Raw genomic sequence first — 25639 nt, 5'->3', positions numbered from 1 at the left:
ATTAGTGGGCAGGGGCCATAGATGTTTTATGTCCCACAGCACATGGGACGGTTTAGTGCAACAAATAACGGTTCCATATGTCACATGATTCTTGAATGTTCTATTGAACATTCAAAAAAAACTTTGTTCTCTGAGCCTTCAACACAACTCTGTTTTTTTAATATACACTTGAGTTCTCCAAGAATACAACTATGAGATCATTGAGGGGAGATTCTACTTATATTTTGTTAAAACCTAACCAAGAATTCTAGGACCTATTTCAAAAAATCTTGTTACTGACAGCAGTGCTGTTGATGGTAATTGAGTCACCGACATACTTCTCCGGATAGGTACTGATGACTTTATTGCTTCTTCTTGTGTGGCTGTGCCTGAGCATTTATATATTGAAATTCGCATTTTCTTATCAATTATTTTCCACTTATTTTGCCTTGATATTACATGACTTATATGAAATCATTTTATTGGTTTTAACAATTGTTACTTTTATCTGGGACTCACATTCATACTAGAGCGTCTCTTAATTTAGTCATTTTGGCGTGCCTTTTCCACATAGTTTATCGTAGAGGGTACACCAAGAAGTAGCATTTCTCAGAGTTAATGGAACACTGGTGGCAGGGGAGGGTGGGGAAAGAGGCCAGCATCCGGTGAAACTACCCTTTAAAATTGTTCAGGTCCAAACAATTCCAACTGTGCTAGATGAAGTAGAACTTTGGGATCAAGCCATTTCTTTGTGCTCTGAAGTAGCTTCAGCCCAGCTTCAGCTTCAGCTGCTAGGGCTGATTTGAGCCTTGCCGTGGATCCCTCCTTGGCTTTCCTCACAGCACAGATACTCTGCTGTTCTTTTCAGTCACCTTGGACTTTGCACAAAGTGGACAGTTCCACAGCCCAAGGCATAGGGACTGCATTAAGCTTGCAGTAGAGGTGGCCACACTCCAATTAGATATCAAGGAATGCAGCCTGGAGTCCTTGTTGCCTAATAGTCACCAAAAACTTAATGATGAATATTGCTTGGAAGATATTTATAGGTGAGTACTGTTCAAACTTTCTGAAATTTCTGTATCTGTGATGTCCAGTGTAATAGTCACTTGTTACTAGTGGGTTATTTAAATTAAATTATAAGTTCAGTTCTTTGTTAGCACAGTTACCTGAATCTAAAACCCAACTCCATTGTACATTTTAGAATAAAACTAGCCACACTTCTGGTGCTCAGTAGCCCCAAGAAACTATTATATTGATCACCAGGAAGTTATTTTGGATAGCACTGTTCTAAAATCTATGGGGTCAGATCAGTGTAAAACTATACACTGAATTCTATTATGGCAGTGCCCACCCTAGTTACTTTCACTGAGCTCTTCATTAACCGGTGATGATACTATGCAGTGCTTATTAACTTGCAAAATCTTTGCAAACTGCTGTTATTATCCCTACCTCACAGAGAAACTGAGGCACCTGAGGCAGGTTGGAATAGCATGCCCAGAGTCACACAGCAGAGCTGGGATTTGCACTCGGGCAGTGGAGGACTGGAGTCTCTCCTAACCCTCATGCTGTGATGCTTCCAGCAATTGTCCTGAAGACTAGGCCTGTGTGCACAACCACTGCATTTATTGAAGGAAAGTTACTGAGAATGCTGTTGGCACAATTCTTTATGAAGACACCTGAAGAGGAACTTTTGTTTCTTCCAACTGCAAACAACCACATTTCTGCTGAGCTTTTGCTTTTCATCTTATTTTCTCGATGAATTATGTAATTGATTAGGTAGAATTCCATATTCACATTAGGGGCTGGAAAGCTTATGGCCAAATTTGGGTTCTAGAAGGAATCATAGTGTAGGTCAGTATGGTGTTTTATTAGAATCTCATTCCTGGTTTAGTTTATATGCTCATCTTTAGTTTTATTTTCCTATTCTAAATGGTCACTTTTTATATATGTAATTCTGTATTATTTAAGTCCCCTTATTTCTTTTTGAATCATGAGAGGGGATGGATAGTTAATTAGACCATTATTTTTATTAGTGTGGAGTGATAAGACTTCAACAAAACTCAGTTTCTGGAAACCAACAGCAGAAAATGCACTAACGTTATGCAATTAGAAACAATAGCTTGTTGCCTCCTATTGAAAATACACTTACGGTTTCTGGCATAGTTGCAATTGTCAATTTACTTTATTCGTATGTCTCTCTGTTCCAAAAAGGATTTACGTTCTGCTGAATAAGCAGGTATTATTCTAAACTATGGAAATCGAATGTCCTGGTTCTGCTCTAGCATTCTGATGAATCATTTGAATGAAGCCTGAACATTGAACATTAACAAGTTACTATAATCACAGAATTTTGAAGGTGAAGGGACATTAGGAGTCATGTAGGGAGGGGGAAAAAGACCAAGAGGGACTGAATGGTCCCATTCATAGGAAAGGGACAGAACTGTTATGGTGAATCCAGATATAATATGTTGCTCTTACCACATTTCCCCTTATCCACATCTTCCAACCTCCCCAGAGGTGATTGTAAATATTATTTAAAAATACAAGTATCTAGTGTTAAACATATAAATATAAACTTCGTGGCATTGTGTTTCGTGTACTTTGATAACCAAAATACTGATCCGATCAGTAAACTGATAATGTCATAAATCAAGAATATATTTTTCTGTAATCCCAGTCTGTTTGCTTATGGGAGAATCACCATAAACCTATCATCTTCTCTTGATAAACACTTTGAGAGATCTTTCATGTCTCCAAAAAACAAAAATCCACTCTGTATAACACACTTTCTCTGTAAAGCACCTTACGCCGTGGAAACGCTGTGAGCAAGCTGAGCAGAGGGCCCCTGAGTTTCTGTAGCACTTTTTCACTGGTCAGTCTCAGTACTTTTTCTTATGAGAGCAGTTATTTCTTCAGTCCTGTTGTCCGCTATATACTTTTAATTCAAGTGAGGGGCTTGATGGTGGCAGGACTTTATAAACGTCAGCCGTGGAGTTGCAAAATGCCCTGCTTCATAGGGCGCAAACGGCTTAGTTCTCTAGCGTGGCAGACGCGTCTGTGGGTGTTAAGTGCACACCTCGGTATGTGTTCCCAGGTGTCCTTTCCCACATCTTTGAAGTACTTCTAAAAAGGCAGTGAGAAATAACTAAAGACAAATAACCCACACTCAGAATAAAACTGTCATTGTATCTGCTTAGGAATCTCCCATTCAGGGGTGTTCAGTAGATCCTGCTGCTCCTTTTTTTTTACCCCTAAAGGTTTTGTTTTGGTTTTAATCTGGGTTATTTTTTTCATGTCTAAATTAGTCCAAAAATCAATTTAATAATGAGCTCTGATTTAGGGTAGTTCCAACTTGAGATGTACAATAGTTAGTCTCCCCTTGAGATAAAAAAATAATAATAAATGGCTAAATTTTTTTATTTGTAGGAATCATTCCAAGTTAACGTGTGCGTATGTTATTTTATGAGTAAATATATTTAAGCCAATTTCTGTGGTTTCTCTTTTTTATAGTATTTAATATGCTTTTAAAATTGCATTGTATGTAGTGTTAGCTCCACAGAATACTGGTGCATTTTTGTCTGTGTCCATAAGCCAAAAATCCTTTTTGGAGGTTAAAGAATAATTGCCAGCCTAATTCTCTTGCAACTTCAAGCTATAAATTGCAAGTGTTCAGAAGTGTGGCCTTACAGAGTTATTTATTTCTTCATATAATTGGGCTATGAGAAGGTTATTCTCTGTCACAATAAAAATTAATATTCCCTTTCTTTGGGGATTAATTTCTAAATTTGAAGACTCTGGGTCAGAGTTGGCTGGGCTGTTTCACTGAAATTTCAGCCCCTAAGAAACAAAAATAGGTTTTGGAATAGTTTCTAGGTCACTGGCACAGAAAGCTGGCAAAAAGCTGTAACTTACTTTGGATAGTCCTAGTTAGTACCATTCCATCAGTACAGGCTGTTCTTTTAGCCTGTGACTCACGTTTAGGGGAAAATAAAATGTAGGAATCCCCAAATTCTTATTCTTGTAAGTTTAGGCTTCAATTCTCCTGTATTTTAGTAGGGCCCTTGATTTGGGAGAAGGGAGACATAGTTAATCAGGGGTCAGTTCTATATTTCACCTTACTAAACTACCCACACTCGTCTGTTATTTTAGCTGATATTCCAGTTCCGGATCAGACAGTGGAGGCTGTGGTTATACTGAAAAACATGCAGACTTGGGAGGTGGTAGATCCCAGCTATCCGTAGTGTAGACGGACCTTGGTCAAATAACATAAGCTTTCTAAACCTCTGTCTTCATCTGTAAAACAATATCTACCTCACAGACTGAACAGTGAATAAAAATAATTTATTTGAGTGCTGTGTGCCCGCATGTGTGTGTGCCTGACCCTATAAAGTTTCATAGTGTTGTTATTCCCATAAAGAATACAAGGCTCAAAAATTTTGGTATGTTTCCTAAGGTCATAGAGCAGAGCAAACCAAGAGTCTAATTCTTTCAATTTAGTACATAGCCATTAGAACATGGTGCTTCTCATCGTGAGTCACCACATCTGAAAGAACTCAGTACTTTATAGGGATTCAGTATAAGTTCTCTTCTCTTGACAGTAAATTATGTGGTTTATTAACTGAACTCTAGCTTTTTATGGGCAAATGATCTACATGTTATACAATTTCTGATTTGCTGAGGAAGCTTCTGCTTTATTGATTAAAACCCTTGTCCATGATTTTTCATAGTTGCAGCTCTAGAAGAGTAGAACCTTTCAGGCATCATCTCATTAGCTCTGGCTGCCCTCTCTTAGTAACAGAGCTTCTCAGCCACGAATAGAGAGCCCAGAGACCTTTCCAGTGACAGGGAGAAAGAAAATGCTCAAGCTTGTGATGACTGGACTCTTCAATCTCAGGTTTACATTGAGAAGGGAAGCATACCTTCTAAACCAATGTGGAGTTCTAAAATGCAAAATGCATACCATGTAAAACTGAAGAGGATCATTTCCATTGAGTTCCACGACAAAAGATCTGGATGTGGGTAGCCACATTGACTATATTCTTTCAAAAGGGGTTCTTCTAATGGAACTACCCTTGAAGATAACAGAGTAAATGAGAGTTATGGAAGCTTGTATTTTTTCTGGTGGAACTTTTTTCTGTTTGAGAAGCATGATATTTTTCTCTCATGATTTTTGCATCTGCAATTATATTGGCAGTGTCAGATCCCCAGAGATGTGGTGACATCATCTTGCCTAATTACAAAAATGTTTTAATGGCTGGGCTTAGAAACCCACTATTAACCTCTTGTGATCTTTGGTAAGTACATGTTGGTCACATGAAATGGGAAGGCACTAGATCCTTAATTAAGCCTTCAGCCATACTGGAATTCCCATTCTGAAAAGTGGCATCCCCTGTCCCCAAACAGAGGAGCTTTGCCCTACTTTATTCTCCCTTTGGCAAACCCTTCACCTTTGCAAGGCCTGCCCTGCCCTTGTCTTGAGCTACAATTGGAAGAGAGAGAGAGACTTGAAAAGCAAGGAGTTCTTGTTCTTTTGGTCCTGACTCAAAGAATGCTATAAATAGAAGGGGCCTGGAACTCCCATCCTGCATTTCGATTCTCTTTGGACAGGCAACACATCTGACCCTACTTAGAATACCACTTCTATTTAATCAAAAGGCAACACAACTGCTATTAAATCAAAAGGCCTATTCTTACTAGAAATTACTTCAGTTGCAGAGTTAAATGGCTAAGGCCCTTTTCTCCTGCTGATTGAGATTCTCTGTCATCATTAATAGAGCCCTAATTACTCAGACTGTGGCCTAACTTTGGTTTGCTGGCTTACAACTGCTCAAATAACATTTCCAGCTGTGGGATTAAATATAGATGGTCACCATATGTCAAATGTCAGCCTTTTAAAATGTGTCAGGATATGTAATGTTTCTTGATAGTTTAATTTGGATAAAATAAATTGTAACAGGCAGTCTGTTGCTTCTGGTGCTTCTGAGTTCCAGGAATGTGTATGAAAGGATGAGAGAAGATGCCCTACCTTGAGCGCTCCAAGGGAAACACACACAAACCCACAACTTGGCCTCTTTACCTCACCCTTCACCAGGTTCATCTGAAAACTGCCAAGGCACACCTTTTCACAGACACCCTCTATTTGTGATTGGGAGGCAGAGTGGCTTAGTGGTTAAGCACATGGGCCTTGGAGTTGGTCCTGGCTTTGGATCCTGAGCCACCAATGATAGGGAGTGGCCTTGAGCAGGTTACCTACCCTTCTTCCTTAGCCTCAGCTTTGCCATCTGTTACAGGAACATAGTAACATGAGCCAGAGGCTCAGATGAGATAAAATATGTAAAATACTGGATGCAGGCTCTGATGGCTGTCAGTTATTACTATATTTATATGAGTTCTTTCCCTTTAGGCCAACCACTACCTAAAACTGTGCCAGCCCACCACCCTGCACTTTAGGAAGTATTTATTTGCAGAAAGGTAAACTGCTTTCTTGTAATTGGTCAGACCCTCAGGTGCTGGCTGATTGGGTTTCCAGATGACTAGATGGCTTGCCCTCTTCTTTGACCTTTCTTTAAATCCTACCTTAATCATTAGCTCAAGAGGACGTTGACCAGCCTCTATCAATCTCCCTGAATCTTCCCTGAAGGGAGCCCCGGACATCTGAGAAGCTACAGAGCACTTCTCTCTGGGTGTTGAGAGATGTAAGGGCAAGAACTGGAGAAGCAGGGCCTGTGCTTGCCAGGTCCAGACCTTTGTTCTCTTATTTGGTCCCAGTGCATCTCTGCAGGGTAGCAGAACTGGGACTTTTTTACCCTCCCCGCTTCTACAGCGGAGGAAACAGGCCTGGAAGCTATCCGAGGCGAGACCGAAGCTGAGTCCAAACCAGCTACCCTCCTCCAGGTCAGTGTTCTCTACACCCGGCCGCTATCCCCTAAGCATCAGAGGCCAAGAAAGGAGCGACAGACGTCAGTGTCCCTGCCGCATGGGGCTGTCTGCATCATGACTTGCACCATGGAGCAGCATCTCTGAAGCTGTGCAGTTTGGAGAAGCAGCAGAAAGACCTCACCCCCAGGCCCCTCCCGTCCAGTCCCACCCTGCAGTCTGCCCAGCCCACCTGCTACCCTCCCGGCCCCTCTGCCAGAGCAGGATGTGACCTCCATGAGGCAAAGCACATCTATTTGATCTTGAACAAAAGGCTGCGATGGTGTCTGACATGACAGCTCCCCGGCGGGTGATGTCATGCTGTTTTGTTTGTCTCCATGGACTGCGGGGATCTGATTTCAGTTGTGAAGAAAAATGGTCTGGGGAAAAAAAATTACTTCATTCGGAAAATTCCGAGAAGCCATAAATACAGTGTGCAGCTGATGAAAGCACATTCGCAGGCAGACAATGGCTTTGGGATGGAAGAAGAGTCCTCTCAAGAGGCCAAGCCCTTGAACCCCACCCACTGCCACCAGCCGGCCCCACTTCAGGGCTTCCGGCAGGACTGAGAGCAATCCCTCTGCCCACGGAGGAGATTGCCCGTTCCCTGGTGGCTAGCTGGCTGGGGACAGATTTTCCCTGGTTCTCATCTGAAACCCCCTCCTGCCCAGTTCATCTGGCACAGCTGCGTCCACCTCCCTGTCCTAAAAGACTGACCTGCACTTCCGAGTTCTGAAAGCAAATTAAAAATAACCTTTTTGTTTTGTTGTTTTCATTTCTCATTCACTTTCTAGCCTTGCAATTTCTTGTGAATCCTTTTCACTTTGCATATGCTTTTCTTTTTTTTTTTTCCCTACAGTTGGCACAGTGAGAAAGGGGAGAAAACACAAGATGAAACTCTTATTTTGCTTTTCATGAGAAATTTAAGAGTATGATTCCTAGTCCGATCCTCAGCCCTGAATCAGGAAGGAATCACCACTGCCAGGAAAGAGGCGGAGAGCTTAGAACCAGGGGCAAGTTTTTAAGAGATCTGCCTCTCCCTGCCCCTCCCTGCCTCAAGAATATAAAAACAATATGGTGAGATTACAGAATTTCAGGAGACCAGAGAATGTTTCCCTAACCCAGCCCTTCCTGGTGCCAGGTCCCTAGGTCACTGAGCCCCTCAGTGTATATTGTGTTTCCCTGCCCCCAGGGGCCTGGCTTCCAAGAAGTCCGTGGTGTTTTTAGGCTGAAGTTGGTTTTTCTTGAAACTCACTACAGCCTCTGATTCCCATCCCCAGATTGGTTCCTAGAGACAAGCCCCTTGCATTTAGTCCTGAGAAGAGGAAGCCCTTCCCTTCGGCCTACGGCTTGGTTGACAACCCTTACGTATCTGCAGCCCACCAGCTGCCTCATCTACAGGTTTGAACTGGGCCATCGCAGTGTGGACACTGTCCCAGGCCTGGCAGGCACCTCCTGGCTCCTGCCTCCACCCTGTTAGCCTCAGAGACCCACCAGACTGCAGGTTCGTGTTCTTGGAAGGAGAGCTTAGTTCCTGGAGCAGGTGCAAGTTCGGTGTCAGAGGAATCTCGGGAGGAGACTGCGTGCATTCTCCGTGGGGGCTTTTAGCCCCTCGGCCACAGCATCACCAAATGATAGAGGAATAAAACCAAAGCCAAAGCTTCTTAAAATGTCCCCATTAACCCAATTAGTCGTATCCTGAAGGGGTATTTGTCTTAATGGAATTTGACTACATCTCAATAGAACTCGAAATTAAAAAACCATCAGTTCACATTTAGGAAATGTGGATTTTCAAACTCCTGGGATTTGGTTTCTAGATATGAGTAGTTTTTCCTCATAGATTAGTGTTGCCCCATAGAAATAGAATACAAACCAACTGAGTAATTTTAAATTATCTATTTGCCACAGTTTTAAAAAGCAGTAAGAAGCAGTTGAACTTAATTTAAATTTTTTTAATGTTTATTTCTTTTTGAGAGAGAGAGAGAGAGAGAAAGAGAGAGAGTGTGTGTGTGTGTGTGTGTGTGTGTGTGTGTGTGCCAGGAAGGGTCAGAAAGAGAGAGAGGGAGACACAGAATCCAAAGCTGGCTTCAGGCTCTGAGCTATCAGCACAGAGCCCGATGCTGAACTTGAACTCACAAACTGTGAGATCATTACCTGAGCCAAAGTCAGATGCCCAACTGACTAAGCCACCCATGTGCCCCTGAATTTAATTTTAATAGTATATTTTGCTTAATCCAATATATCCAAAATAGTAACATGAAGTCAATATTAAGAATTATTAATGAGATAGTGTATATTTGTTTTGGTACTACCTCACTTTGGTCTGACCACATTTCAAGCCACAGCAGCAGCTATTGTACTGGATGGTGCAATTATAGACAAGTGTCATCTGTCCTGGGAAGGTTCTCCATGAGACATGATCCTGGGAAGTGGGCAGTAGCTCTGAGAACACAGCAGCAGCCCAGCACACCAGAGGCCCACCGCTATCTGAGATCACAGGGTACGACCGAAAACAGGAGCCCATTAGAAAGTAAATGCTATGGAAATAAGGAAAAAATAGAGCAAGGTAAGGAAATAAGTGCTGGGGGCGGGTCAGGTTGCAGTATTAAAGAGAGTAGGTCAGTAGCACGTCTGTACGCTAAGAGTTGAAGGAGGTGAGAAAGTTGGCCAGTGGAGCATCCTGCCAGAACCGCTCTAGAGCAAAGGCCCTAAGGTGTGTAGGCATATGCCTGGGGTTTTTGAGAAGTAGCAAAAAGACTAGTGTGTCTGGAGAAGAATGAGCAAGGAAAGAGCATTAAGAGATGAAATCACAGAGGCAAGGGGGTAGGAGGCAAGATCATGAAGGGCTTTAAAGGCCATTGTAGGACATTGGCTTTTATTCTGAGAGAGAATCACTACAGAATTTTGAGTGATGTGGTCTGACTTGAATTTTAACAAGGTCACTCTGGTGCTGTGTTGAGAACAGAATGTAGGAGGGCAAGAGTGGAAGTAGGAGAACCAGTTAGGAGTTTATTTCCAACAAGATGATGACGGTCGGACTCAGGCTGTTGTAGTGAAAGTGACAAAGAATACACTCCTCATGGATGTATTTTCAAGATAAAGGCAATTGAATAGGAGAAAAGGAATCATCCTGTATAACTCCTAGGTTTTTGGTTTGCATAAGTGGTGAGATGTCAGGACCATCTACGGACATAGAAAAGGCTGCAGGTGGGTAGGTTTATGGGAGAAGACCAGGGGTTCAGTTTTGAACATGTTTACTGTAAGATGTCTGTTCAGCATCCAAATAGAAAGGTTAAGTAGGCAGTTGGAATTAGGAGGCTAAAATTTGGGAGAGAGGCCTGGGCTTGAGGTACAGATTTGGGAATTCTCAGCATATGGATAGAATTCAAAGCCCTGAGATTCAGTGAAATCAGATCATCTGAGCGCACACAGAAAGAGCATCCTGAGGCACTCCAACACTAGATGGTTGGGAAGGTCAGGAGAACCAATGAAGGATGCTGAGGAAGAAAAATCAGAGATGGAAGGAAAACTAAGAGACTATTGTGTCCTGGAAACCAGAGGAAGAGAGAGATTCAAGGAAGAAATTGTGAACTGGCAGGTCAGGTCAGATGTGAGAAATGAGAACTGACCCCTGGGTCTGGCAGCAACATGGAGGTCACTGCAGTCCGGAGAGCAGTTCCGTGCGCCATGGGAATGAAAGCCTGACGGGTATGGATGTAAGAAAACCTGTGGCAATTGGCAGGCAGTAAGTATAGACAACTCCTTCAGGAGCCTTGAAAAACAGTAGCTGGCAGGGTAAGTGGGAGCAAGAGAAAGCTTTTTTAAAAATCAATTTTGAGGCATAATTTAAATTTACATTTGAAGTATGCAGTTCAGTGAGTTTTGACAAATGTGTACACCCATGTAATCACCACAACAATCAAGATCTATTAACACTTCCACCACCCCAGAAATTCCCTTGTGCTCCTTTATGGTCAGTCTCTCCCACCCCCTCCTCCCAAGCCCAGCCCCAGCCACCCCTGTCTGCTTTTTATCGCCGAGCTTTGTTTTGCCTTTTCTAGAATTTCGTACAAATTGAATCATACAGGATGTACTCCTGTGCCTGGCTTCTTTTCTTAGTTCTTCCTTTATTTCACTGAGTAGTAACCTGTTGTATACAGGCATACCACAATTTGATGACTCATCCACTAGTCAGACATTTAAGTTGTTTCTAGTCTGGGGCTATTATGATTAAAGATGCCATGAACATTTGTATACAGGTCTTCGTGTGGACATCAATTTCACTTCTCTTGGGTAAATAGGAGTAGAATTACTGAGTCATATAGTCATGTACGTTTAATTTTATAAGAAACTACCAAAATGGTTTCTAAAATGTAATTTTACACTCTCACCAGCGAGGTATGAGTTCCAGTTGCTTCACAGATTTAACAACACTTGATATTGTCAGTCTTTAAATCATAGATGAAGAGTTTTTTGCAGAGATTGGGTGGATAGACTTGATTTCAGAAGAGCTTTAGATTCCCAAACAAGCCTCAAAGACAGAACAGAGAACTCTGGTCCATCCTTTGCCTCGCTTTGCCCAATGCTACCTTCTTATTAAGCCATAGTATATTTTCCACAACTAAGAGATTGATGTTGACATACAAATAGCCCCACTATAGTTTCTAATCGTATTTTACCAGTTTTCTCACCCATGGCCTTTCTCTGGCCCAGGAGGCCACATTGGGTCAAGCCTCAGTCTCTCCAGTCTGTGACCCTTTCTCTGTCTTTTTTTGTTTTTAATGACTTTTACAGTTTTGAAGAGTACTGGTCAGGTATTTCATGGAATGTCCATCAATCTGAGTTTATCTGAGGTTTTCTTTTCTTTTTTTAAAAAATTTTTAAATTTATTTTTGAGAGAGAGAGACAGTGCGAGCAAGGGAGGGTCAGAGAGAGAAGGAGTCACAGGATCTGAATACAGGCTCCAGGCTCTGAGCTAGCTGTCAGCACAGAGCCTGATGCGGGGCTCTAACCCACGAACTGTGAGATCATGACCCGAGCTGAAGTTGGACGCTTAACCGACTGAGCCACCCAGGTGCCTCTTATCTGAGGCTTTCTTATGATTCGGCTGGAGCTCCAGGATCACATCAGGGCCAGTGACAGCAACATGGCTTATCACTGGTGATGTTACTCTCATCACTTGGTTAACATGGTGTCTGCTTGGTGTCTTTTCTATAAAGTTTATTTTTCCCTTTCCGTGCTCTACTTTCTGGAAGGCAGTCACTGAGTCCAGCTGACCCTCAGAGAGAGGGGATTTAGATTCCAGCTCCTGGGAGGGGGATAGTACCTACATGTATTCCTTGGAATTTCTCTAGGACAGATTTCCCCTTCTTTATTTACTTGGTTGAATCATTTTTTACAGGGAAAACTGTCTTTATACTTTTTTTTAATTTTAGAAATATATAGAGAGAGAGCACAAGGGAGGAGGGGGCAGAGGGAAAGGGAGAGAATCTCAGTCACCCTCCATGCTCAGTGCAGAGTCCGACACAGGACTTGATCCCATGGTCCTGGGATCATGACCTGAGCCAAAATCATGAGTCAGATGCACAACCAACTGAGCCACCCAGGAACCCCAAAATCTTTCTTTTTAAAAGATGAGGAAATAACAGCACATTTGTATGTTGGTGGCATTGATCCAGTAGAGAGCCAAATATTGTGAGAGTTTCTTTCATTATTTCCAGTAAGTGTTAAAAAATTTTTTTTACCATTAGAGTTTCTACCAGGCCTTTTCTTGTGTCATTTTAAATGACACTGTTACCCATAATTCAGTTTCTTTAGGTCCCTTGGAAGTCAGAGGACCTGTGGAGGTCAGGGCAACATTTTCATAGAGGGTCTAGGCGTCAGGTTTGGTCATCCAGCACCCCTCAGTGCCTATGGAAGGATGGCTCCTCTTCCCAGTCATCACCCTTCCCACCTTCTCCCTCCTCAGCCCACAGGAGCCCAGGCAGGACAGGAACTCCAGAGCTGGGGAAGAGCCCGTGTTTTCCTTGGGTAGGAAGTAGCCAGACATCTGTCATGGGGAGCTGTGCAGCTGGAGCCCTCTGGAGGGGACTCTGCGGGTGACGGTGGCTGAGGGGGAGAATTCTAAGGGGAGAAAGAAGCAGATGGAGCTCTTGGCTCCAACTCAGAATCCAGAACAGTGGGCTCTGTTTCTTCTGTCCCCTCATGGGGAGGACAGAGCTCCGAAGACAATAGCCAAGGCTCTGAGCCCTGGCAGAAGACTCCAAGAAAAGCCAAGTCTGAGCACCCCAGAACAGGGGGATGAGATATGAATGACCTTGGAGGTTCAGGTTAGAAATTCAGTGCTGGGCAAGACAGCTCAGGAGAGAGAGGCCTGTGACAAGCCCTGGAAGGGACTTGGGCCACTACCAACTCCACTTCCCCACCCCCACCCCCCAATCCCTACACAAGGAGACTCTCATCTGGCCTTCAACTGGGGAACCCCAGACCCACACGCCTGGGCCCGCAGGGTGTGGAGGTGGTGGACAGAGGAGTTGTGACAGAGGTGACCTATGCTGGGCGGCAGCAATGGTCTCCAGGCGTGTATTTTGCAGAGGCTGCAGTATGGTGTCTATGTAGATGTATATATTTGTAGATAAATCAATCCGTACCCTGATGTGACACCAGAAGAATGGCCACCATGAAAGAAGGTGGTAAATTCCCTCTCATTCAGAGACTACCACTCTCTTCTCAACCAGCTGCCCACGGGTTTCTCATCAAGATAGTAATTCATCATACCAGGAAGGGAACTTACCGTGTGGAAATTCCCGCGTCCTCCGGATACCAGTGTGCACAGTGTTAACCTTGGTGAGTAAGAATCTCCCTGTCCCCCAGCACCCCAAAGGCGGCTTTTCTCCGTGGAAGCCTGCAGCCACTTGAGGCCTTATCCAAACCCTCCGCACAAGTCTGAAAACTGCCCAGGGCAGCACTAAGGGTGAGCTCAAAAGCACGGAGGACCCCACTGGTCGGAGCAGATATGATAACGTTCTTCCTGTCCAGCATCTCCTTGTGAGGGCAGCACGTGGGGTTTTCTCTGGGGCAGCAGCTCTCCCCTGTCTGTTCATCCCACGGGCCCAGGGATGGACACAGCCTGAGCCAGTCAGAGCCGACTTGGCAATCACCGCTGGCCTGGGGGCCAGGGCGGAGCCTGGACAGAGCTGATGCCCAGGGAAGGAAAGCTAAGGGGTGCATGTAGTCCTGACGGCATCCTCCGAGCACTTGGCTCCAGCTGGTCTTTTCAGTTACAAACCAAGCACATTTCTGTCCTCCCTCCCTCTCCTCCCCTTCCTCCTCCTTCCTTTCTCTCTCTCATCTCCCCTTTATTTTGGCTCAGTCCAGTTTGTGGTTTTTATCCCTTGCACTAAAATTGTTTCTTTTTTTTTAATGTTTTATTTATTTTTGAGAGAGAGAGATAGCATGAGCAGGGGAGGGTCAGAGAGAGAGGGAGACACAGAATCTGAAGACAGGCCCCAGGCTCTGAGCTAGCTGTCAGCACGGAGTCTGATGCAGGGCTCGAACCCACGAACTGTGAGATCATGACCTGAGCCAAAGCGAGACGCTCAACCGACTGAGCCACTCAGGCACCCCTACAATTGTTTCAACAAATATCCCCATGGCATCTCTACCTCACATGCCTGCTGGGGACACCCCCCGACCCCCTCATCACCCCCCACAACCCCAGCCCCTCACTCAACACTGTTGGAGAAAGGCTTCAGCTCGAGTTTTCCTCAGGTGCCACGGGCCTACTGTGGGAATGACCCCATGGTTCCCCAAAGAGGAACAGGTCCTTTTGTCCCTTCTAGCATAAAAGGAGGATATATTTTTAAAACTGAATGCATGTTTCTTTCTATTAAACAAAACTTAATTATTTTTTAATTAGAGAAAAGGGGGGAATTATTAATGCATCTACCATGCTGATTTTAGCATAATTCCTTACAAAGGTTCCCCCAGTACACATTTAGGTGGTTCTAGCCCCGGTACTATACTGTCAGCAACAAGAGCCAGGTACTGTCATTAGCATTTCTCTCTCACTGTGGTTTTTCATCATCTCCATTTTCTTCTCTTTTTCAATTTTTGTCTTTAACATTTATTTATTTTTGAGAGAAAGAGACAGAGCGTTAGCAGAAGAGGGACAGAGAGAAAGAGAGAAGCACAGAATCCAAAGCAGGCTCCAGGCTCTAAGCTGTCAGCACAGAGCCCGATGTGGGGCTCGAACGCATGAACGGTGAGATCACGACCTGAGCTGAAGTCTGACACTTAACCAACTGAGCCACCCAGGCACCCCTCATGGTCTCCATTTTCAACAGCTTCCCTATTCAAAGACCCAGTCGTGAGACTGGAGAGCAAGTAACTCACTTAGAACAAGATGAGCGTACTTGTCTAGGTGGGAGCTGTCACTGTAATTAACCATGCTTTCACCGTTTCCGGAAATCTGGCCTTCATCACCCAGAGTTTTATACTGATGCCTGGGTCGGACCCTTAGGGAATCTGCTTCAGTAGATCTGGGGTGGGTTCCAAGAATCTGTATTTTCTGAGCCAGATGATACCAGTGCTGCAGGTCTCAATACTCAAGACTCCCCTGGGAGTTCAAGTACATTTGCTATTCAGGTGATTCGTAGGCCCATTCAAATTTGAGAAGCCCAGTTATAGACGAGCCCTAACTGTCAATTTAATAGTCACTTACTAAACACTAATTCATGCCTCTGTGGTCTTTCAGAAGCTTACCTTTCTCTTCTTGGGGGCCAAGTTTCCAAGTGGGATATGACCTACAGCTTCACGCCTCAAGCCCCTGGGAACCCCCAATTTCACATCACCTAAAAAGGGAAACATTAGCGCAGGGTTTCTTTCACTATTGTCTTACAGCCTTCCTCCAGCTGGTTACAGATTAAGGGGCAGGCTGCGGGGGATTGAAGCCTCAGTTCAGTTTCGTATTTATTGAGTGTTAAGGACTGTGTCCAGGGATACAAAAATAAATAAAGCATGGTTCCTGTCCTCTAGGAGCTGATGGATAATGGAGAGGTGAACACAAAATAAACAAATGCTTGTAAGCTGAGAAAGAGCAGGGTGGAGGAAGGTGGTGTTCCCTGGGAGTCCAGAGTAGGGGCACTCAGCTGGTCTTACGGGATGGGGAGGCTGAGTCGAGTAGGACTTACCAGTTAGCCAGGTGAAGGAGCAGGGGAAGGGTGTGGGAAGGGCATCCTGGGCATAAGGAACAGCGATGGCAAGGAGGCATAAGACATCCGGGTGCAGTCAGGTGTGGGATGGTGAGAAATGGAGCTGGGGGTATGGTGGGGTGGGCCACGTGCAGACCACTGGAGCTGAAAAGACACTTTAGAACTTCTCAGACCTCGTCCTCCAGCCCAAGAGCCCGACCTGGAGCCGACATAGGACTATGAGAGGATTTTCAACCAGTTCACTACGTGGAATGACTTGGTTTCTCTTGCTGCTTATAATTTCACCTCCAAGGCAGCAAGTTTGGTCAATAATTGCCCACGCCTCATTGAGGCCTACACATACCGAGCCACTGCAAGCCGTCCTCAGTGGCTCCTGCAGCCAGAACCACATGCCCACCCAAGGAGGAGGAGGATGCGTTAGGTCGGGTTGCTCGCAATAGAGAACCAGATAGCAGTGAGCTGACTGAAATACTGCCATATTTTCTCCAGAAAGCAGTCCAGGGTTCATATGGGGGGCCTGTGGTCAAACTCAAGCACTTCTGGCATTTGAATCCATCATCCTTGACTGCCTACTCAGAGTGTGGCCTGGTGCCCAATAGTGTGGGCATCGCTGGGAACTTGTTAGAAATACAGAAAGGGGCCTGCTCCAGACCTGCTGACCCACACCCTGCATTATAATCAATCCCCAACTGATTTATTCAAACACCTGTAATTGAACAAGTATAAGTTGGCCTTATACTCCCTGCAGCGAGGGAGACTGCACACCTTGGGTAACTGTGGACCATCTCAGCTAAAAGGGGTTTGATAGGACTTGCAGGACGTGGGCTTTGGTTAGGTGAATTTAGGGAGGGCCCAAGGAACCAGGCATTTGCTCTAGATTGGGTGATCTCAGGAAATGGGACAATTCTATGACCAAATGTCCTCATAAATCTTACCTAAAAAGAGGGTAGAACAGACACAAGTTAAACGTGCAGCCATCACTCGTATTAGCAAGGAGAGAAAGGTGTTTAGTATTTTGTGGTGGTTTTTGTCTGTGCTTAAATAAAGTTATGAGGCAGTCTCCGTCACAGTTGCAGAGTGACCTTGACTGATGGCATCCTGCGAGATTGTTTATGTTCAATGGGAAAACATCTAGGGCAGCTTCAGACAAGACTAAGGCCTAGCTGAAAGTGCCAGGCCGGTTTCCAGATGTCAGGATCTGCTTTCTCCTTTCTCAGTATTAAAGACTGAGAGTCAGTGTTTCAGAGTGTGGCTTCCTTAGTCAAGGTTGTCTCATGGTCCAATATGGTTGCTGGAGCTCCAGCAATCCTACTACTTCCTGTTCCTTCCAGGGACAGGAAGCAGGGGGAGGGAGAGTCAAAAGCACATTTCCCAGCTCCGCTTACGGGGCTTTTAGGAAGCCCCATCCAACTCCTTGCATTTATACCTCATTGGCTATCGCTAGTTTCAAGAGCAGGGGGAAACATAGACCATTAGCTCGCTATGTTGCTGCCACTCTCCAGATTAGGTAGTTCGGTAAGGCAGAAGGGGAAATTGGGTCTAGAATAGACTACTGGCAGTTTCTCTCTCAGACAGGGAAGGCTGGGCTCAAGAATGGGGAAATTCCCGGACCTCAGAGGGCAGCAAGATTTTATCTTCCCTCTTTATCAGTATTTAACATTCCAGCAACCAGAGCTGGCCAGTCATAGTAAAACAGAATCAGCATCTCTCCAGTGTCTGCAAGAAATTCTGGTTAAGGGCAGAATTTGCTTCACAAGTTTTCTGCACCGCCGGCTGGGAGAGCAGGAGCGATGTGAAGGTACAGCCGGAAGGGCCCCCACGGCCACCGGCGAGAAGAGTCGGTCTGCTCTGTTCGAAGGTTGGTTCCCGGCTCTGGGGAGATGAACAGTGGGAGGAGGGGGAGAGAACCACTTAAAACAAGATACAGGAGCTAGTAAGATGGAGGCATGCCTTCACTTTCCGTCCACGAACTAGCACAGCGGCTGGGAATCCCATAGGTGACTGGCCTGTAGTGTCACATGACTCCCCCCCCCCCCCCCCCCACGCACATAACCTCCGCCTTAAGTAGAACTTCACTCCCTTCAGGGTGGCCCTGGTCATTTCCCAGAAGCCCCACAGGGACCCCTCACACGTGCCCTTGGCAGTATCTACGCCAGCTGTCTGCTTCATTGCCTCATTGAACACACGCTTGCTGAGCACCTTCGAGCCCCCAAGCCCAGATGCTCAACACCAATGATTCGGGCGTCAGCGAGAGAGACACATCGTTAATCCTGGAGAGCTGACAGCTTGCTGAGAAAGACACCCAATGATCCCACAGACATAAATTACAAATTGTGGAAACGCTATGTTAGAGAAAACTCCCAGGGGTGACCAACAGGTATAAGGCGTCCCTTGAAAATATGCCCAAGCAGCCTGGTGAGTTCCCACTTCAGGGCACAGCTGCTGTTCTTTCTGCCAGGAACAAGTTTCCCCTCTAATCCCCATGACTCCCTCACTTGCTTCCTTCAGGTCTTTGTTCAAATGTCACCTCAGATGATGCCTTCCCCGACACCCACCCCATCCTCTGCTCTCCCTAGTTTCTGGCCTTACTCTGTTTTCCCCACTAACACTTCTCATACTTTGTTCCACGAGATCCTGGCGTTTTGTCTGTTTGGCGACTGTCCCCAGCGTCTACAAACATATGTGATCGGGTTTCAGTGAATGTGTGTTGAGTGAATGGATGAGCCAATGAGTGAGCGAGCACAAGAACGGGGCAGTCAGGGAGGGCCCCTCACACCCTGCTGACCGGGAAGCTGATGAAGCAGGAGAGAAGGTGATTTCTGTTTTATCACGAGTCCTCTGGCTATTTGGGGCAGAATGGCTTGGAAAGAACTGAGTGTGGAAGAGAGGAGGGGGACAAGGTAGAAGGTCACTGCAGTGGCCGAGGCAGAGAGATCAGGGGGATGTGGCGCTGGAGGAGAGTGGGCAGTGGAGAGCGGGTTTGGAGGCAGAGCAGAGAAGACCTGGAGTTGCGCGCCTGGGCTCCGGAGAGCTGGCCTCTGCAGCTTGAGGTGGGGCAGACAGGAGGACGAACGGGTAGGGGGGCGAGTCAAGCATCCCCCTTTCTGTCTCTGCCCCACGGTGGACCTCTGGAGCCCTGAAGCAGCTTGCAGAGGGTCTGAGTGTGGCTGCTAGGACATGCTACCTGGGGAAAGAGCTGTGGCCAAGTTCCTGGGGAGCCTGGGCCCTGCAGAGCAGGGAGGTGTGCCTACCCCCACCTCTGGGAAACTTGCCCTCAAGCCCTGCTGACCCTCACCCGTCTAGGGTGCTTGGGGATGGGAGGGGAACCGATCTGCCCTCTCCCACCCCCTCTGTCCTCTGCAGCACCCACTGCTCCAACCTCACCTACCTGGCTCAGCTGACTAAAGTGTCCACAGGGATGAGGTGCAAATAATTTAAAAAGCCCTGAAGTTCCCCAGATAATGATCAGCCCCTGGACACCTGAGTCAAAACCCATCCACAGAGTTGGAAGGAGCAGGAGGGTCAGGCTCCCCAGAATCCTGAATCCAGCAGGGGACAGACACCCAAAGTCCAGCCCATCACCCTTCTCCAAGGTCTCTGTCCCCACTTCCAAGGCGACCAAGAGTGGCCTCTGATAAGCCCACGTGGCACCAAACCATGTCCAGGTTTGTACCTTCTCAGTTTCCCCCACTTGCTCTCCCTGCCCCCACCTTCCCATTCCCCAGACATACTCTGATCCCGTCCCCACTCCTCCTCCTCCATGAAGTCACCCCTGGCTGCCTCCCCTTTGTGTTTCTTTTCTGGGTTCTTTGTCATCCGCATTCTTCTTCCGGCATTTGGGGTTGTTGTGTTTCATCTCCTAGCTTTTTAAATCCTACGGGCTCAAGGGTGTGTTTTACATGCCCACAGAGTGGTGGCTGTGAGCACAGACTGTAGCAGACAGAAGGTGCATCCAGGTCCCACCTGCTACTGTGTGACCTTGGGCAAGGAACTGAACTCTGTGCCTCGTTGATGAAGAGGCTACTCATGTCCACTTGAGAGGTTCCTGGAAGAATTAATGAAACCCTTTGCAAAGGTTTGCAAAGAACTCAGCCTGGTGTCTTCTGCTCAGTAGGGACACGGATGCCAGTTATTATTCTAGTGTGACAACTCTCCATGGTACCTGACATCGCACCAGGAATTCAGTAGGTGCCCAGTAAGTGCTCAGTGGCTAAATGGGCTGAATCTCTGTCTTTAGTTGCCTCAAGTGGGCTAATGCCTCAGGGCATTTGTTTCACTTTCTCTGCAGACCCAGGTCATAGCTGCAGGACTGGAAAAGCACAAGGCTGATCTCTCATTTCCTTAGAGCCTGAGCCAGCAAGGAGACAGCAGGTCAAGTTGATAGGTAAGTGTAGAAATTGACCTTGGGCCCCTCTCAAGGGGCGGAGAGAAACTTTCTCACAAAAACGTTTGCTATTCCTCCCATCCTTTTCCTCACAGACAATCCCAAAGCAAGAGCAGTCTTTGGGGGACCCTCTGCTGCAAAGACAGATCCTAGGTACACTCTGAAGAACCTTTGGGTCCCACGTGACTTGTTGCAGTGACTGAGACTCTATCAAAGAGTGGTGTGATCACCTCAACACCTCCCTTACTGACCTTCAGGGCTCCAGGTCCTGGACCCACCATTTTATATACATATATCTCCTGTCATCGTCACAAAAACCTCATTCTACAGGTGAGCAGACTGAGGATCGGTGAGGTAAGAAACTTACTCAGTGTGACACTGGTAAGTAGCAGAACCGGGATGTCCACCCTGCTTGACCTCCACCAGCCCATGCTCCTGCCTCTGGGCCACTCCCTTTTGAAGCAAGGCAGTCACTGGCCTAGAATCTGGCTCAGGTGATGGTCCCCCCTGCTTCAGCCTCAGCCTCATCCCTTTCTAGACAGAGGAAGGAACTGCCACCCTCCCACTGCCCAGGTGAGGGCTTTTGGGTGGGGGCAGGAAGAGAGTCGAGAGTAAAAAAAAAGAAAAAAAAAGAAAAAAACAATTAATTTATGGTTAACCAGATTTCTGTCTTGCAGCAATTTATATCCATTTCCCCTAATTCAGGCAACTCTGAATATGAGAAAGGCATTCAGCCGTTTGAAGAATGCTATTCAACTCAGGTCAAAGAACAATTCTTTTGAATCTGTGAGCATTTTCTGGAAGTCACATGTCATTTTCAGTTTCACCTATTAAAATTGAAGCTTCCATTCAGCTTTAAAAAACGCTCCTCAGCAGACTGCAGGCTTGGGCTCAAACACCAACTGACCTTGAAAGAAAGACCTGCACAAAGATCAGAGTGAACCAACAGAAAATATTCAGCATCTGTCATTCTCTCCACTTACTCGGGGCTTGGGAGTGGGAGGTGGCCCATTCCAAGAGCCGCTTTAGGGAAAACCAAGGCACTCAGAGATGCAGTTCTGGGCTGGATGGGCGCCAGGGGCCTGAGGAGGCCTGCTTCCCACACATCTGCTTCCCTCATAAGGGATCCCTGCCTCCTAGGCCCTGACAGGTGGAGACCAAACCAGCCCTGGGCTAGGGGCCAGAGCAAGGACTTACCTGGAAGAAACGTCTGCTAAGCAATTGGAACCAAATGCAAACGCTGCTAGTTTTATGATTGTAAATTCCTACAGCAGTTCCCCAGCACCTCCGCTATCGTATTAGTGGAATCATTGTTCAATTTACTAGGTACTGAGGAGACCCCATGCACAGGGCCAGGCCGAGGGTGTGTGTGCATGTGTGTGCGTGTGCGTGTGCGTGTGTGTGAAAAATGCCTGCATTTTTCAGGACTGAGGATATTTGCATAACACAGATATCATTGCAGATACCAGACAAACAGGAAGTTTCAGAACCGATGCCATTTCCTTTCACTGTGAATCAGCAGCCTCTCTCTTCTCACACAGAGATGATGAAGATCACAGGGCTCAGCCCTGGAACGTGAAGTGTGAGAGAAGAGCACGAAGGCGTCCCTTCTCGGGTGGGGGGCTTTCCTGGGTGCCCACCCCTGCCTGCGCGCCTCAGGCCATCCCCTTCCAGCTACCCAGCTTCCTGGAGCACGTCAAGAGATGTTCGGATGCCAATCTTTTTTTTTTTTTAATTTTTTAAATATTTTTTATTTGTTAGAGAGAGAGACAGGGGGAGACAGAGACAGAGCACAAGTGGGGGAGGGGCTGAGAGCAAGGGAGACACAGAATGTGAAGCAGGCTCCAGGCTCTGAGCTGTCAGCACAGAGCCCGATGTGGGGCTCAGACCCACAAACAGATCATGACCTGAGCCGAAGTCGGACACTCAACCGCCTGAGCCATCCAGGCGCCCCTTTGGACGCCAGCCCTAAACACATTAGCAAAATAGTCTTCAGCCACACAACCTACGTTATACCAGTGCTTGCGAAGAGCCCCAATGGGCTCTACAGGGACCTCCCGTGTCCTTGTTCCCAGCCCCAGGACTGTCTCCCAGAGAAGCACTGTGGAGTGACACGGCCTGGGCTTGGCACCAGAATGCCTGGGCTCAGATCCCTGCTCCAGCCAGAGAGGCCCTGGGCAAGCCACTTTCCCCTGCGAGACTGGGTTCCCCTATCAGTCACGTGGGACTGATAGTGGCTCCCTGCACGTTTGGGGCTAAGAATACAAGTGAAAGGCAAGAAAGATAAGGCGGCAAATAAAAGCACAGGGTTTGGAGTCAGATATCTTGGGTTCAAAACCCAGCTCCACTGTGTACGGGCCGTGACACCTGGGGCAAATTGCCTAACTTTGCCAAGTGTTAATTTGCTCAGTTGTAAAATGGAGGTAACGGCAGTCTGTGGAGAGGATTCAGTGAGATGACCACCTTGCACGGAGCACAGAGTCTGGCTCACAGGAAATCATCAACAACATGAACCAGTTTTCCTGCCTCCTCTCCCCGGCTTCCTCCTGCCCCTCCAGGTGCTGCAAGATCCCTGAGGTTGCACCTTCACCATGGAGGGCCCAGCACCTGGCTTGGCCCTAATGAATTAGCTGAATGAATGAATGGATGGATGCTCCTGGTGCGTAGCAGGTGCTAAGGAAATCTATCTGTATAAGATAAATGTACCCGAAAGCCACAGACCAACTCCTGCGCTCTCCAATTTTGAAATTCCTAAAAGGAGGGCAGTAGAGAATAGTGCTGACAAACATCCGGGGCTTAGACAGCAGTCAGGTCTGGCGAGTCCTTGAATTTTCCACTCTGCCCATTTATAGGCAGGTAGAGGAATGCAGCAGGTGAGTCCCCCTTTCCCCCTCCCCCCCAGGCTCTCGGAGGAAGGCCGGCCACACCCCACTGACTAATCTGCCCTTAGGGGTGCAGGGGTGCGACAGGCTGGTCTCTGCAGGAGGACAGCACACTCACCCCCATGTTTACTCTGCAGCACGGCTGTCCAGCTCTCTCCTCGTGCCCCCGGTGCCAGGCTAGTGCTCGCTGCCCACTCCTCCGGGCATGAGTCCAGGACTCCGCAGATGCCCAGACTGAGCGCCCAGGTCTGGAGTCACACGACCGGGCTTTGCACTCAGACTCTGTGCGGACAAGTGGTCTGATCTGCTACCTCTCTCAACCTTGGTTTCCTAATCTGTAAGATGGAGCCCAGTGCTAGAGCCTAGGGTGATAGTGAGCACATGTAATAGCTAGCTGTGACACTAGCCTGCTAAGTGAATCCCAGCCAGGACCAGGTTATACCTGCTAAATATTAGCTCTGCTCCTTTCTACTGCAGAGGTGGGGCTAGCCCCGGGCACACCGCAAACACTCGAAACATTAGCCACTACTGTCACTACTTTTATGTTTTGCTCCTGCCGCATAGTTCCCAGTGGAGGGACACTGGATAGGCCCAGTCTTTGCCATCTCCTAGGTTAACTAAGGCCCTCCTGCCTCCCATTGCTCCCCAGAACCTCACAGGAGTGCTGGGGTGGGCCAGGACCTTGATGTGACCTGCCTCCTGTGAGTCGTGGTGCATCACCGTGGCACCCATGGCAGGAGCTCTTTTTCCATGAACGCTCTTTGCAAATCTTTATCACAGCAACAAAAGAGTCTAATAGCTGGTGCTCCGGCCCTGGGATGAGCACTGGGTGTTGTATGTAAGCCAAATCGACAATAAATTATAGTCATAAAAATATATTTATGGTATAAGCCAAGCCAGTGTGTGGCTAATCCCACGCTGGGGTCCCTCGCACGGTCCGGAAGGAAAAATCCAGAGACGTGCCACTGATCTGTTTCAGAGGCCAGAGTCCCTTTTCCTCATATGTTGGAGCCAGGACACTAGGTATGGAGGCAGCCCTCCGCAGCAGTTGAAGCTCAGGCATCCCCAATTCTCCTTCCAGGGCCCCAGTAATACAAAGCAAGAAGTATCAAGGACCTGGGCCCAGCTGGCCAGAGTCTGTAGGTCAACTCTGCCTCCAGGGAGAACCCACTGGAGTCCATGTCTGCTAAGAGCCAGGGCAGCCGGTCACTCACATTGGAGGCCAGTGACCTCCTGCCCAGGCTTTGATGGCCTACTGGGCCCCTGTTGTGAGGATTGAAAGTGGCCACCGCTATCCTGCAGACCCGGCAGTTCCCCCACGTCACAGGGCTGCTTATCTATGAAGCCCTCTCCTGTTGGCTCATAGAGATGATCCTGCTGGAGGAGCGTGGAAGCCAGCCAGGGAGGGAGGTGACCGCACCTCAGAGCAGTGACTCTGGACATGTCACCTAGGTGATGGCTGCCCATCCAGCCCATCCAAGCCAGATAGCAATGCAAACCCAAATGGGGTTTTCTGGTGACTGTTTTATCAGCAGAACCTTTTTTTTCCTTTCTTTTCTTTTCTTTTTTTTTTTTTTTAAAGAACTGCAACCTTTGTGAATAGAACCCAGCAGGAGTTTACCATGGGTTTCGCTAGCAACTATTGCTATGTCATGACTATGAACAGTATCGCACAACATTGCAATCATAAAGCTACCATTTCTTGCCTGTAAACTACACTTGCATCTTGAGCAGACATTTACACATGTTCTCTCCTTGCAGTTATTCCTTGGCAAACACCCATGAGAGAGGAGTTAGAATAACAATTACTCTTCTTACACTTTTCATTCTAAATTTTATCATTATTAATAAAATAAAATTTATGGCAATACAACATTCATTAGATGTTTTCAACATGCCAGGCATTGTGGTCATTGTCTTATAACTGACGTCTCACTGTAGCCTCCACAGCCCCATAAAGTATGTACAATTATTACCCATTTCAGAGATGAGTAAGGGGAGACCTGGGACTCCAGCCCAGACCTGCTGCCCCCTCGGAGTCCGTGAGCTTCAGCTGCCCCGTCCCGCCTCCCTCCTCACCTGCTTGTCCCTCCTCCTCTCTGTCCCACAGAGGCAAGGGCCATGGGGCTGCAGAACTCACGGCCGGAGTGCCGGCAGCCTCGTCGGCCAGACTCCTGAATGCAGCCGACCTGGCTTTCCCAGCCGTCGGTGAAGACCAGGGTGACTCTCCCATTAGCACAAACACGCTAGTCCAGATGCCTTCGGAA

The 25639-nt window shown here is 47.0% G+C and overlaps 1 protein-coding gene and 1 long non-coding RNA gene across 2 annotated transcripts in view; both read left to right on the top strand.

The window, feature by feature from the left end:
• The window catches only part of ANKRD46 (ankyrin repeat domain 46), a 71025-nt gene extending 48831 nt beyond the window's left edge, over positions 1-22194 (top strand). The window contains exons 6-8 of the mRNA XM_029923396.1: positions 13632-13740; positions 20395-20490; positions 20586-22194. Coding sequence (XP_029779256.1) covers positions 13632-13740; positions 20395-20451 — 166 coding nt within the window. The 3' untranslated portion in view covers positions 20452-20490; positions 20586-22194. The remainder of the gene's footprint in view (positions 1-13631; positions 13741-20394; positions 20491-20585) is intronic.
• Positions 752-7658, top strand: LOC115278917. The gene is made up of 2 exons (XR_003903114.1): positions 752-1025; positions 6568-7658. It is a non-coding gene; the product is annotated as an uncharacterized LOC115278917 (long non-coding RNA).
• Positions 22195-25639: the final 3445 nt, after the last annotated feature.

This window comes from Suricata suricatta, chromosome 15 (genome assembly GCF_006229205.1).
Source record: "Suricata suricatta isolate VVHF042 chromosome 15, meerkat_22Aug2017_6uvM2_HiC, whole genome shotgun sequence".
NCBI classification, from domain to species: domain Eukaryota; kingdom Metazoa; phylum Chordata; class Mammalia; order Carnivora; family Herpestidae; genus Suricata; species Suricata suricatta.
This window is presented reverse-complemented; position numbering and strand designations above follow the sequence as displayed.